Raw genomic sequence first — 13439 nt, 5'->3', positions numbered from 1 at the left:
CATGTTACTTAATTTTGCACATCTTCATTTAAAATATATTTAAAAAAACATCGTGTGATTTTTTAAAAACTTCTCATTATTCTTCCATGAAACACTTAGTCTTTTTTTCTTAATTGTATTGATCGAGGCACTTATTTAAAATCATTCTCAAAGCGGAAATGCAAACTGGTATGAAAGAAGTCTCACTGCAATACATAGGATTTATTTTAAGAAAACTTGCTCTACCTTAGAATGGATCTAAAGTCTTAAGTGCTCGATCTATCACAAACATTGAGAAGATATGAAGTTGTCTTTAATGAAACCAATATTACATCTATCTTTACAGGAGAGATTGTCAATGTCTGGGAAGATCTAAACTTTCATGAAGCTGGATTGTATTTGTAGCTTGAAGTTATCTAGCATACTTACGGCCTCAGTGTGAATGGGATGGGCAGCAAAAAATAAAGCTGTGACAAAAGCCAGACCACTATCCTTGAAAACAGTTTTGTCACAAGTATACATCAGCACAAGTGTCACAAGGCAATGCAGGACTACATTCAAGGCATGGAAGTAGAAGGGATTCATCCCAGCCAACAGGATGTTCAGCCTGTAAGAAAGCAAAGTGAGAATTGTAATGGATATTGAATGGAAATTGCAATTTTAGAGAGGACAGAATATCCATCTATACACACTCACAACCAGTTCAAATTAATCCATGCAGGGATTCTGTATTCTGCTAAAACCCATGTCTGTTTGTTTGTAACCTTCACTTGGGCAAAATGGTGCAACACAGGACCACAACTTTTGAACCAATGTTCAAAACTTACAGAATGAGTCCAAAATCTGGGACCCATGATTCCCATGGGACTGAAATTTGGCAAAGTTGTGGCTGGTTCAGTACAGTCAACTGTGGTCATGGGATCATCGTTTCCAGTGCCCCCTGCCAGCTTCCTACAAGGGAAGCCAATGGGGAAGCTGGCAAGAAGTTGGAAGTTGCTCCCATTCAAATTGTTCTTTGCCCATTCGTAGTTATCTGTTTCTCTGTTTTGGTAAGGAAATATTTCTAAAACAATGACTCGGTGGGTCATGGGTTTATTACAAATATTTAGAGACTGGTCACCATATGCCTACAAATATATGAAGTTCCTTTGGTTCACATTGTGATCTGCCTATCCATGGGTCATCAGGCAGATAGTCAGATCTAGGTTGAAAATTGCTGGAGATTTGTAGGATCGAAGTCACTTGTTTTCTAGCACTAAATCATCTCATTCCTTTCTGTATCCATCACTTCTGCCAATCCTCAGCCTGAAATAGAAAGGAGGAGGGGAAAAAAATCTTTCCTTTTCAGTTTATAAGTAGTTTTTTCTTGGCTACATGGAACTAATTTTAGCCCCACCCTGGCTAGCAGAGCAGCAAATGTTTACAAATGAGCACGATATAAATATGATTCTCCCTGGGAAGAGTCCTTTGTTTCCCTGGATGAAGCTGAACGAGGCCAAAGAAGCAGGACATACAGTTCTCTCGTGAAGCGAGCCCAGCAACTCCTCCCTCTGTAGTAAGATCCAGGGGAAAGGAGAGACTCATCAGTTGAAGGAGGAGAGTATGGAATCAGAGAAAGCATACCACTTTGGCTTAATGATGTAGTGCCTTTGCCTAAATGTCTGAAGAGCAAGGTGTTTGCGGGAGATCAACCAAGTCAAGATGGAAGACATGAGTGTTGTGATCTAGGTTAAAACGGGGGTAAGGTTTTTCTTTGTGAATTTTTGACGTTTTCCTGGAGATACTCCTGCTGAAGATTAAGACAAAGGGAGTTGGGATGGAGTAGGGGACATTCAGTTCTTCCCCAAATCTCTGCTGTGTTATTGAAATACCAATCTTGTCTGCAATTCCTTTCCCCAAATCTATCTTTAATCAATCAATCTGATGCCCTGTTATATCTTTAATGGTTACTAACCAGGCAGTACAAGTATAAGCACATGGCTGTGAAAGGAAAATGACAAAATGCAAAAATGTCTAAAATATGATATTGGAATAAAAATATGGTAGTGACTGCAGAAATTAACAGGAGAGTATTAGTGCCTGAATTATCACAGTGATATGTAATCTGATTAAAACATTTAGTTTTATGAAATCTAATTGAAAGTACTACACTGAATGTCCTAATGAACTGTTATTTAGCAGTTTTTTGACTCTCCTGTGTTTGAAGATAGCTGTGCCAAAAAGTCTCTAGGAAAGAGGAAGGCAGTCTGAAAAACAAAACAAGCACTAAACATCAGCACATTCTTCTGTTATCGGGGAAATGGACCAGCTAGTTCTCCTGTCCATCAAAGCAAGAGACATAAGAACTCTCTACCTCAGCAACTCCAAGAAACTGGATTCTAAGAATGAAAGCATCTAGTTCTGGAAAGTCACAACAACTTTCAGTATCAGAACAAAAAAAAATCATGAAGAGTTATTGAAGAAGAAAGGGAATTACAGGTCTTTCCCAGAAGATTGAAACACAATGTTTCTGAATTTCTGAACATGGTTTATTAACAAATCACAATGATTGGCTTCACATCTCACTAAGCTCAGACCAAACAAACTGTATTATGGCTTAATGCAGTGCATTCTGACTTAGTGTTATTTCTTCATTAGTTCTGTAACCTGCCTTTTGTCCAGGGGTGCAAGTGATGTACAGTTTTCTCCAGAATCAGCCTATGATTCGTCTACAAGATCTGACTCACCCCCCCAAATAGCAGGAAAGAGAGCCAGAGAAATGTAACTCTTTTCTGTCACCAACTGGTTGTCTCATTGAAGGTAAAATCGACTCATAAGTCATCCCTACTTATGAAGCTCATGGGCTGATAATAGCTGGCTGAAAGTCATCCGAATGTTTTTCCGTAACTGAAGGTGGTCTTGAACCTCATTCCCCCTGGCTTCAGACCAAATTCTTAACCACTACAGCACATTGGTTGATATGTGCTCCTACTCATTTTATAGAATTGCTCCAGGGTATCTCCAGAGGCAGAGAACTCTGCAAGTATAAATAAATGAGACACGACAAGATCAAGGATGGGAATTGCAAGATAGTTCTGGCTCACAAGGATTTAGCTTCAAGCTGTCTTTGGAACTCCATCAGTAAAAGCAAGAAAAGATAGTTTCACCGTGAACCTTCTTTAAGTTGCTGGAATGACTGTCTTAATCATCTCACTAAGCCACAGTGTGTTCTATCTGGCTTGGGTTTAATATGATTTTTAATGGAGACGCTGTAATTTAGATACTACAATTTAACATGTTATATGAAGCCAGCCAATGATTTATGTAACACAAGACCAAGAGTCGCCAGATTTTCTGGGCTAACAGGCATACTTGAGATATTTAATTGACATGCAAAAGGCTGCCCCTCTCCTCCCACAAATATATATATATAAAGACTAATTCTTATTTTATTCTATTAATATTTAAATTTAAATATATTCAATATGATTATATTCCCATCTTAATCAGTCTCTTCTGCCCACATTAGAAATTAAAAATTTAAGATTTTAAAGGGCAGCATACAGCATTTGGAACTCAGTGTGAACCTCTCTGAAATAAATCATTGCTAAACAAACTGTACTTAGAATACAGCCAATGTCAACTTGCATCTGTCTAGAGACTAACAAAACAATTGAAACAAAATGTTGGCCTAATATTTACATGATCTTCCCGATTAAAGACCTCCCAGCTGTAGAGCAACTTTTTTTTAAAAAAAATTAAAATCTACCTAGGTCTATTCAATAAAGAAGCCAGAAAAGTACTCCAGTTCTGAATTACAGGCACTGAAATTCTGTACATCTGGAGGGCAATAGCTTGGGGAAATCTTATAATACTTTTTGAATGTAGGTAGTCCTTGACTTATGATTGCAAATAGGACCAGAATTTCAGTAGATAAGTCATGAAGGTTGCAAGTTAAGGCACTCACATGACCAGACCTGATTTTATGACCATATTTACAGTGATCATTAAATGAATCACACAATCATAAGTGCAACCCATTCTCCTGAGTAAATGGGGGGCTTTGCCAAAAACCAGCAAAAAGATACCAGGAACCAGCAAAATACATCGTGGTCATGTGACTACAGAATACTTCAACCAGTCATAAATGTGAGGATTGCCAAACACCTGAAAACCCCACAGCGAGTTTTGTGAAATGCTTTACGATGAGCCACAAAGCACCCCATCTGAAGCTGTTGACTCTCAACCGTTGTTAAACAACCTGTAGAGGATTACCTGCACAGTAGTCCCCAAAAGAATGAAAGAATAAAATCAGCAGATGCCTTCTATTACCACAAAAAAGAATTCTATCTTTATTATTCTCATCAATTATCCTCAGAACTTTTGGAAAGGACAGGAGTCTTTGCATAGGGAAATAAGTTTAAAAACCAAAAAATTGTTAATAGGCCAGATATTCAATTGTCTAGTGGGCAAATTACACATCACCTCATTTATATTCACATGCAGTTCAGAGCTTGTTACTCCAAACCATGTGCATTATGTGTGTGATACTGTGGCTGTTCTTTTGTGGTGCCTGGAGGTCGTAGGGACCTGGATAGGGGACAAAGCTGCACCCTGGTAAGATCGAGTGGCTATGGATAGAGGGGCCCTTTACATTTGGAGATATCTTTGGTCTTGGATGGAATTGCACAACCCAGACCAAACCAGCCCGTAATTCTTAGTAAGAGTCAATAGATTTATATGATACAATGAGAAACTTGAATATTTCTGTCAGATTCCTTTCAAGGATCAAACCAGCTTTTAAGAAAGAAAATAAAGCCAAGCAATTAATACTCTGAAGTTTGATAAAAGTCTTTTGCCAATGCAAGAATAATTCCAAGACAGAATGCACACCAACTGATATTCTCAGAGGTTGTGTACTGTGCTAATTGTTAATCCATGTGGATATGCTAATCCATAGTCGAAAGAATAAATCACAATTGGCTGGATTTGCATCACATACTAAGCCAATTGGGCAACCTTCTAATTCCAAACTAAAAATCTCCTTTTTGATTTAGTGCAGGGGTGTTAAACTCACAGCCCTCGGGCCAGATGGATCACATGCTGGCCCCGCCCTCACCCAGTTTAGCAAAATGGGGGGAAAGTCCCAATATGTCACGTGATACCACCATGATGATGTGAGTTCTGACACCCCTGGACTTTAAGATGAAACTTGATCTCATCTAGGGCAACAAATTGTGTCCAGCAAGACTTTCAAAGTGTCCTTTGTTTGTATAATAATTCAATTAAGGGATTCATAGAATTCTAGAATTGTGAAGTTGAAAAAGACTATGAAGATCATCAGCTTTCTGCAATGTGCAAAACAAAAAACACCCCATCATCAAGAAAAGGCTGCCCAACTACTGCTTAAAAAGAAATGGAGAACCCACAACTGCCATACAGAGATTATTCCACTGCTGTATTGATCTTACTATCAGGACACTTTTCCTTATATTTAACTGAAATTTGAGTAGCTACAATATATATAAGTCATTTCTGGTCCTAGTTTTTGAAGCCACCAAAAATACATGGTTCTTTGCCATCTACTCTGCAGCTTCTCTTGATGTACCTTTAAAAACTATCATGTCTTCTTAAATTTTCTTCAGACTGAAATCCCAAGTCCCTTCAGTCTATTCTTGCAGAACAAGTTCATGTATTATTCTGGTAATCTTCATCTAGATCTGTTCTAACCTGAATAAAGATCTTAAGTGTTTTTGAGAAAGTGCTGCTTCTAATGAATGAAGCCCAGAACTGCATTAATTGCATCCATCTAGGAGATCTCACTTTACTGTCTCATTCTCAGCTATTTGCAAATGACCACAAGCAAATCCTTCTTCAATTGAGAGCTTCTTAGCCATGAATTTCTTTTTTTTTCCTCCCTAAATAGAACTCCTTAAATTTTTCTCTTTTGAAGGCAACTTGTTCCTATCAGCCCAACCTGTTCCTATCAGAAAGAGATCCTTATTCTTCTTCTATACTGCCTAGATCACATTCCAGAAGGATTTTGGTGGCCTCAAAAACTAGGACCAGAAATGACTTGTATATATCTTGGCACTGCCTTCTTCTGGGATGATTTTCAATTTCCCAACTAATCCACAGCTCTGGCATTTCTTGTTGGTTTCGCATCCAAGTGCTAACCAGGCCCAATCCTGCTTAGTCCAGCCAGAAACTGTTCCATGCTGTTTCTGCAAAGTCTGAAGGAAATTTGTCTCTCCTGGCACTTAGTGAAAAAGGCTCTTCATTCCTGCTATGCTCAGAAATAATGTGATGGATGTGGTGAATAACGCGAGAAGATAGAGAATTGCAGCTAAGCATACAGCTCTTCTAAAATGCTATTATTTTGGACTACAGTGGTATCTCATTAATTGGTTCTGGGAAGCACAATGAATACCAAAAGCACTGAACATTAAACAAATTTTTCCCATAAGGAATAATCTAGTGAGTCACAAGGCAGCCAACATTGACAAATTCTAGCTTGTGCATTGAGTACCAAACAAACAATGAGTACCGGGACAAAGCTTTCATGTCAAAATGTGTGGAGTGCCAAATTCAATGAGTTTCAAAGCAGTTGAGTACCAAGGACAATTTTAATTAAATCTTATTTATCTGATAGACCTACTGTCAGAACTCCTAACCTCTGTCATCCTTACCAGCTAGACTACACAAGAAACATGACTGGGTAAGTTAATTCTACTTTATTTAAAGCTGCATTGACAAAATCTTGCAAATCTGAAAAATACACAAACATACACACTAATTTCCTTTACAATCTGAGAAATTAGGGAGGGACCTTCTGGCCCTCTTTCCCCACTCACCATCCAGCTGCAGGCTACACTTCCTCTTATCTGACTATTCCCTAGGCAGCACCTCTTCACCCTGTCTCCCAAGGTCTTTCCCACGCACCATTACAATCTTTTTTCTTTTCTGGGAATGATGTAGAAATCAATCATTTTTAAAAAAAATTTCAGATGAGGAAATAAAGAGGAACTACTGAAAGAAACTCAATCCCAAATTGCTAAATAGTTTGGATCCAGGCATCACACAAAACCATGGCTCATTTGTTTATTCAATTAACACTAGTATCTTGGTTCAAAATTATCACCATAATATTAAAACCCATGTCTCCTAGTTGTGTTTTAGTTGAAGAAAGAAAAGGAACAGAGAAAAATGGTGAGGGATACTTCATACTAGACAAAATAAAATGATCGAACAAGATGGATTGAGTCTTGGAAGAATCATAATTTAAGGCAATTCTCACATCCTTTAAGAAATATCTGTTTGCCATATATTTTGGAGAGAACCAGCAATATTCACTAAGACGTATGTAGGGAATTTGATCTAAAAGTTTTAGCAACATGGTTTCATAAGAAACACGGGAAAATTTGAAAATAAGGAGGAAATGGACGGAGTGTTGAAAAACCTGCTAAGAATCAAACCAAACCAAAGAAGAAGCTAGGGAAAAAATCAAAGACACAAGAAATAGACAGCCCAGGAAATTGCACTTTAATTTCAGTTAAGATAAAGAAAAATAGGAAACAGGTTTCAATGAAATTAATGGTGCTTCCTTCCTAATTAAGACCGCAAACTTAAGACTGCATTCAGATGAGTATTCTATTTATATAGCAACACTGATACCGTGACACTGTGTTCTGTGGAAGCTCTTGTCACACAGTGACGTATCTTAGAAGAAAATCATTTCTTATTCCTGAGAACTTCCTGGGGATAAGATTGTCACAGTGCAAATGAGCTGGCAAATAGCCAATCAGAAACAGAGAACTCTAATCTCTTCCCCATTAAATTTTCTGATCTAAGACTTTTGTGGTATCTTACTTGCTTTTTATTGCACAAAGTGAACCTTGGTATGAATGCTGCGTCAGGTTCTAGTTGCCCAGATGTTATCTTGATGGTGATGAAACTACAGAAAAAAGTCTCAATGTGCATGTCATGTATTTTTTTTAAAAAACAGCATGGTTTTTTGGCAGGATTAAGAAGTCTGATGTGATGCCAAAAATAGAAATACAATTCTCCTTTAAAGAAAGAGAAGTAGTAATTAGTATACAGTGTAGGGAAAAAATATTCTTCCTTCTCCTGCCAACAAACAAAATAAACAGTCAATTCCCTAGGCACAAGAAAAATCAGAGAAATGAAATCAGAGAAATGAAAAATTCCAGTTAAATCTCCTTCTCCCTCTTTTTCTCTCCCTCTTTCTTTCTCTTTCTCTCTCTCTCTCTCTCTCTCACACACACACACAGTCCTTGACTTACAACAACTGAGTCTAAAATTTATGTTGCTAAGCAAGACAGTTGTTAAGTGAATTCTGCCCCTTTTTACGACCTCTTTCCACAGTTGTTACGTGAATTATGGCAGTTGTTAAGTTATTGACACCGTTGTAAAGTGAATCTGGCTTCCCCATTGATTTTACTTAACAGAAAGTCACAAAAGGTGACCCTGAGACACTGAAACCATCATAAATACATACCAGTTGCCAAGCATCCAAATTTCGATCATATAACCATGGGAATGCCACAACAGTCATTAAGTGTGAAAAATAGCCATGTCACATTTTTCAGTGCTGTTTTAACTTTGAATGGCCACTAAATAAATGGTTGTAAATTTATCCGTCTCCCCTCTATTCTTCTATGGGTCCTTGACACAGTTACTAATTTCTGGTAAGGTTCTAGTACTGTTAACAAATTAATTCAAAAAGCATGATCAATTAACTACAAAATCACACCAATATAGCCTCTCGTCTTCAATAAATCTGAAGGCTGCATCATCAACTGTGAATTGATGATTGAAGGTAAAGGTTCCCCTCACACATACATGCTAGTCATTTCCAGCTTTAGGGGGCAGTGCTCATCTCCATTACAAAGCCAAAGAGCCAGTGCTGTCCGAAGACGTCTCCATGGTCATGTGGCCAGCATGAATAAATGCCGAAGGCACACGGAATTCTGTTACCTTCCCACCAAAGTGGTCCCTATTTTTCTACTTGCATTTTTACATGCTTTTGAACTTCTAGGTTGGCAGAAGCTGAGACAAGTAATGGAAGCTCACTCCATTACACAGTGCTAAGGATTCGAACTGCCAAACTGCCAACCTTTCTGATCGACAAGCTCAGCATCTTAGCCACTGAGCCACCGTGTCCCCCAATTGACACCATCATATTCCAGGAGCTAAGGATGATGCCCCTCACTGCCCTTCTGAGAAGTACTAATTATTAGAGCCAACATTTTAATTTTCTGATGTCTACTGCTGTCCTGGAGAACTGTGGGAAATTTAAGGTACGGTTAGTTTAAACCAGGGGTTTCCACCCTCCAGTTTGTGGACTTGCACCAGTCTGTGGCATGCCAGAAACCAGGTCGTGCAAAGAAGCAAGCCCCACCCTCAGGATGCAGACAGCACGTGAAATCATGCTCCCTCTGGTCCGTGAAAAAATCTCTCTCCACAGAACCAGCCCCTGGTGCCCAAAAGGTTGGGAGCCACTGGTTTAAACAACCAGCCTCTTCAGAAAATTTCCTTTCGACCTGAGTTTTAATGAAACAGGGATGATGTTAACCTGAACTTTTCGTCCTTAGATTTTCAACTGAAAACCAAAAATTGAAGGCAGTGATTACTAGGGCTCAGGAATAAATAAAAATGGGCACTGTAGTGAATAATTAAAAGAAATTAATCCTAGGAATAAAGGTAAAGCCAAATTTAAACAGGATTATGAAAGGTAAGGATATTTCAATGACAAAAAACACAAGATGTATTAAAGCAATCATTTTTCCAGTTGGTAATGTTTGGTGATAATACACAAAATAGCAGGAGAAACAAGATAAATATCTTTGAATATAAATTAATGCATACACAATTATTTAAGTAAAAACCCAGGTGGCACAGTGGGTAGAATGCAGAATTGCAGGTTGACTCTGCCCACAGCCAAAAGTTTGGGGTTGACTCAGCCTCCCATCCTTCCAAGGTTGGTAAAATGAGGATCCAGATTGTTGGGGGCAATACGCTGACATTGTAAACTGTCCAAACAGTGCTGTAAAAATTATGGAGCGATATATAAGTCTAAGTGCTAATGCTAAAAAACGGAAGCTTCCGCAGGTAGACACAATGACAGCATCACAATGCATTTTTTCCTATTTGCTTTGTGATGTCACACCCAAATATATAAGAGATGAAGTTTGGGTCATGACATCAGGAAGTTTGCTCCATGAATGCCTACAGCTAAAGTTCTACATCTGATTTTACTCTTATTGTGCATTTACCAACAGCGTGACGAAAGCAGCAATTTGTCGTTGGATACGCTTGTCCAAAAGACAAAGCGAGAGCAATTTACCAGATGAGATGTATTAAACTAGAAAGTCTGAATCCTAACTATCAAAGACAAATGTACAGATGTGCTGGGATACCAATGGGACAAAAGTAAAGCCATAGATTAGCATTCAACATCAGTACAATTTGCCCATGCATTAAGCCAGCTTCTTCCAATCTGATCCCCTTTAAATTTATTGGATCCCAATTTCCCATAATCCTTAGACTCTGTGTTGACTGAGGGTTATAAGAATCTTAAGAAGAACAGATTAAGGAAACATACTTAAGAAAAGGAATGAATGGGGCGGGTCAAAGAAGATGACAGGCTTTTGATTTTGTGAAACCTGATCAATAGCAAACATGTATGATTACAATGTTCCCAAGCGTATGTCAACAAATGATCTAGGTTAAGTCAATATAAGCCAGAAACATCCAGCAAACTCACATCCAATTCTCTAGGTCCTAGAACTCAAGAACTTTGTTTAGTAATTCAAGAAGAAAGGTAACCAGCTGGTTTAGATACCAGCTGCTAAACCCATTTGTCTGCTCCATTATTGAACCATGAAATATATAGCAGATGGTCTAAAAGACAAGAATGGTCACCTATGCAACATTTGTGAAAATATGATTCTAGATCTAAAGTATCTCCCTTTCTTCTAACAATTGAATCTATCTATAGCTGAGAGAAGATACTGATGGAAAAAAATACTAGGTGAGCACAAAGAATGCAGTGGCTGAAACTGAAGTAGAGACAAAGCCATGTTGATTGAAGGATTCATATCTCTCTCAACAACAATACAGTGAATGCAACCTTTACCTGTACTTTTACAAAATGTTTTTACTAGCCCTGCCTGTTGCTCCCCAAAGTAGAGCAGGCTTTCTGTCTGCCATCAGAGAGCAAACTGCCTAGCACTCTGCAGCTGATTCTGCATGAAGCTGTCACTGATTATGTCCAAGATACACTCACAACAGCAGGAGTTGTGAGTCTAGGAAGACCCCAAGAATATGGAATACCGAGTCTGAGGCAGTGCAATTCCATCCAGAACCAAAGATCCTAAATCTCCAGACACAGTAAGCTCCCTATCCACAGCCACATGTACTGTGTGTAAAAACCCTTCCTTCTATCAGCCCTGGATCTCCCTGCATCGAGTTTCAATGGATAATGACCTTTGCGATCACCTTATAAGCAACTGTGTCCTCTTTGTGGATGACGTAAAACTATTCAACACCACCGACAATGCTACTGTCCTTCAAAGCGACCTTGATTATGGTGTCTGAATGGTCAAACAATTGGCAACTCCAAATCTCAACCAACAAATGTTCTGTCCTACACATTGGTAAAAAAAATCAGTACACCAAATACAAACTAGGCTGATATGACCTCGTTGATGATCCTCACTCTGTCAAGGACCTTGGATTTCTCATATCAAATGACCTAAGCACCAGAGCTCACTGTAACAGCATTGCCAAAAAGGCATTAAGAGTTGTAAATCTAATCTTACAAAGCTTCTCCTCCGGAAATATCGAATTGCTAACTAGAGCATACAAAACTTTTGCCAGACCAATACTTGAATACAGCTCATCAGTCTGGAATCCACACTGCATATCAGACATTAATACAATCGAGCGAGTCCAGAAGTATTTCACGAGAAGAGTACTACACTCCTGTATTAACCCCTATTCCACAAGTTCCATGGAACCCTTATCAATCTGTTCCTAAGGAAAGGCAAGCAGTCTCAGGAGATTCCTGTATTATAGGCGGAATACAATGAAGCAGCTAACTTGAACTCTATATATGTGGATCTGGTCTCTTGTGTTTGACAGGTGAAAAGTAATAGGAAAGCCTTTTCTCTATCTGATACCCTACAGAGCTGCTGTCAATCAGATAATGTAAAACTGGTCAAGATAGCCTAATAGCCATAATTAGGGGCAAGACAGCTTTCTTCATCCAAAACTCTATTGAGTGGGAAACTTTCAGCTTAAATCAAAACTATATGAGTGCATTAAGTCAACGGGGGGGGGGAATAAAATTATGTCAGCACTAAAAAGATATTAATTTATTTTATATGCCTAGTCTTGTATTTATATTTATAAAGGTTCTATTTTAATGAACAAACACATGGACATATAGTTTGATTAAGCATACAACTGCCTGGCTCCATAAAGGCAACTGTGGGCAAATGTTAAAAACAAAGACGGATCCAAGAATGGCAGAAGGATAATATGCTCAGAAGTTATGACTCTAGAAGACAAATGGAAAACAGATCAGAGACTCTGAGGCAAAAGCAGTAAGCCATGGAAATTAAAGGAAAGGAAGGGCTCCTTTGGCATTAAGAGGAAATAGATAAGAATCTTTATACAAAGAAAAAATAAACAATGACATTAATCTTTGAGAAAAGTTTCCCCAAAGGAAAATACTTAAGGCCACACAATTCTCCTGAAAAGGTCATCTCCAGTGGTGGCATTCAGCAGGTTCTGACCAGTTCTAGAGAACTGGTAATGGAAATTTTGAGTAGTTCGGAGAACCAGCAAATACCACCTCTGACTGATCCCGCCCTCATCTATTCTCTGCCTCCCAAGTCCCAGCTGGGTCTTCTTTTGTTGCCCTGCACAGGGGAACGAAGCTGCAAAGCAGGTTAGTGGGGTGGGGAGGGAATGGAGATTTTGCAGTATCCTTCCCCTGCCACGCCCACCAAGCCATGCCTACCAAGCCACACCACACCGACCAAGCCATGCCCACAGAACCAGTAGTAAAACATTTTGAATCACTGGTCACCACATTTTTTTAAAAAAACACTTCTTTATCCAACTCTGGGACAGAAACAAAGAATAAAGAGGGAGCAAAGAAAGAAGAGGTCCAGTCCTTTTAGCTATTAAGTTATTATCCAATTTAAAAGTCTGGGTGAAACAGAGGCTGCCTTAACCTGACATTTTCAACTATCGCTAACATAGCCATACACCAAACACAATTTCCTGGGTTTGCACAATACACTGAGCCACATATGGACCCTCTGGAATAGCGTTTGCATGTTTGCATGTAGACTGAAATGCGGTTGGATAATTTGTGGTTTAGTGTGTTGTACAAACAAAAGCATAGATTAAACATGTACGCTGGGTTCACGCAGCACAGCTCGACTGCA

General features: G+C 38.8%; 1 protein-coding gene across 2 annotated transcripts in view; it reads right to left on the bottom strand.

The window, feature by feature from the left end:
- TMTC1 (transmembrane O-mannosyltransferase targeting cadherins 1) overlaps positions 1–13439 on the bottom strand; it is a 143969-nt gene that overhangs the window by 128169 nt on the left and 2361 nt on the right. For both annotated transcript variants that reach the window (XM_026719721.2, XM_026719800.2), the window contains exon 2: positions 409–586. In XM_026719721.2, the coding sequence (XP_026575506.2) occupies positions 409–586 (178 nt within the window). The remainder of the gene's footprint in view (positions 1–408; positions 587–13439) is intronic.

The sequence above is a fragment of the Pseudonaja textilis genome, chromosome 5 (assembly GCF_049901715.1).
Source record: "Pseudonaja textilis isolate UNSWEBS1 chromosome 5, rPseTex1.2, whole genome shotgun sequence".
Taxonomy (NCBI): domain Eukaryota; kingdom Metazoa; phylum Chordata; class Lepidosauria; order Squamata; family Elapidae; genus Pseudonaja; species Pseudonaja textilis.
The sequence above is the reverse complement of the archived record's forward strand: the minus strand, read 5'-3'. Positions and strand labels throughout refer to the sequence as shown.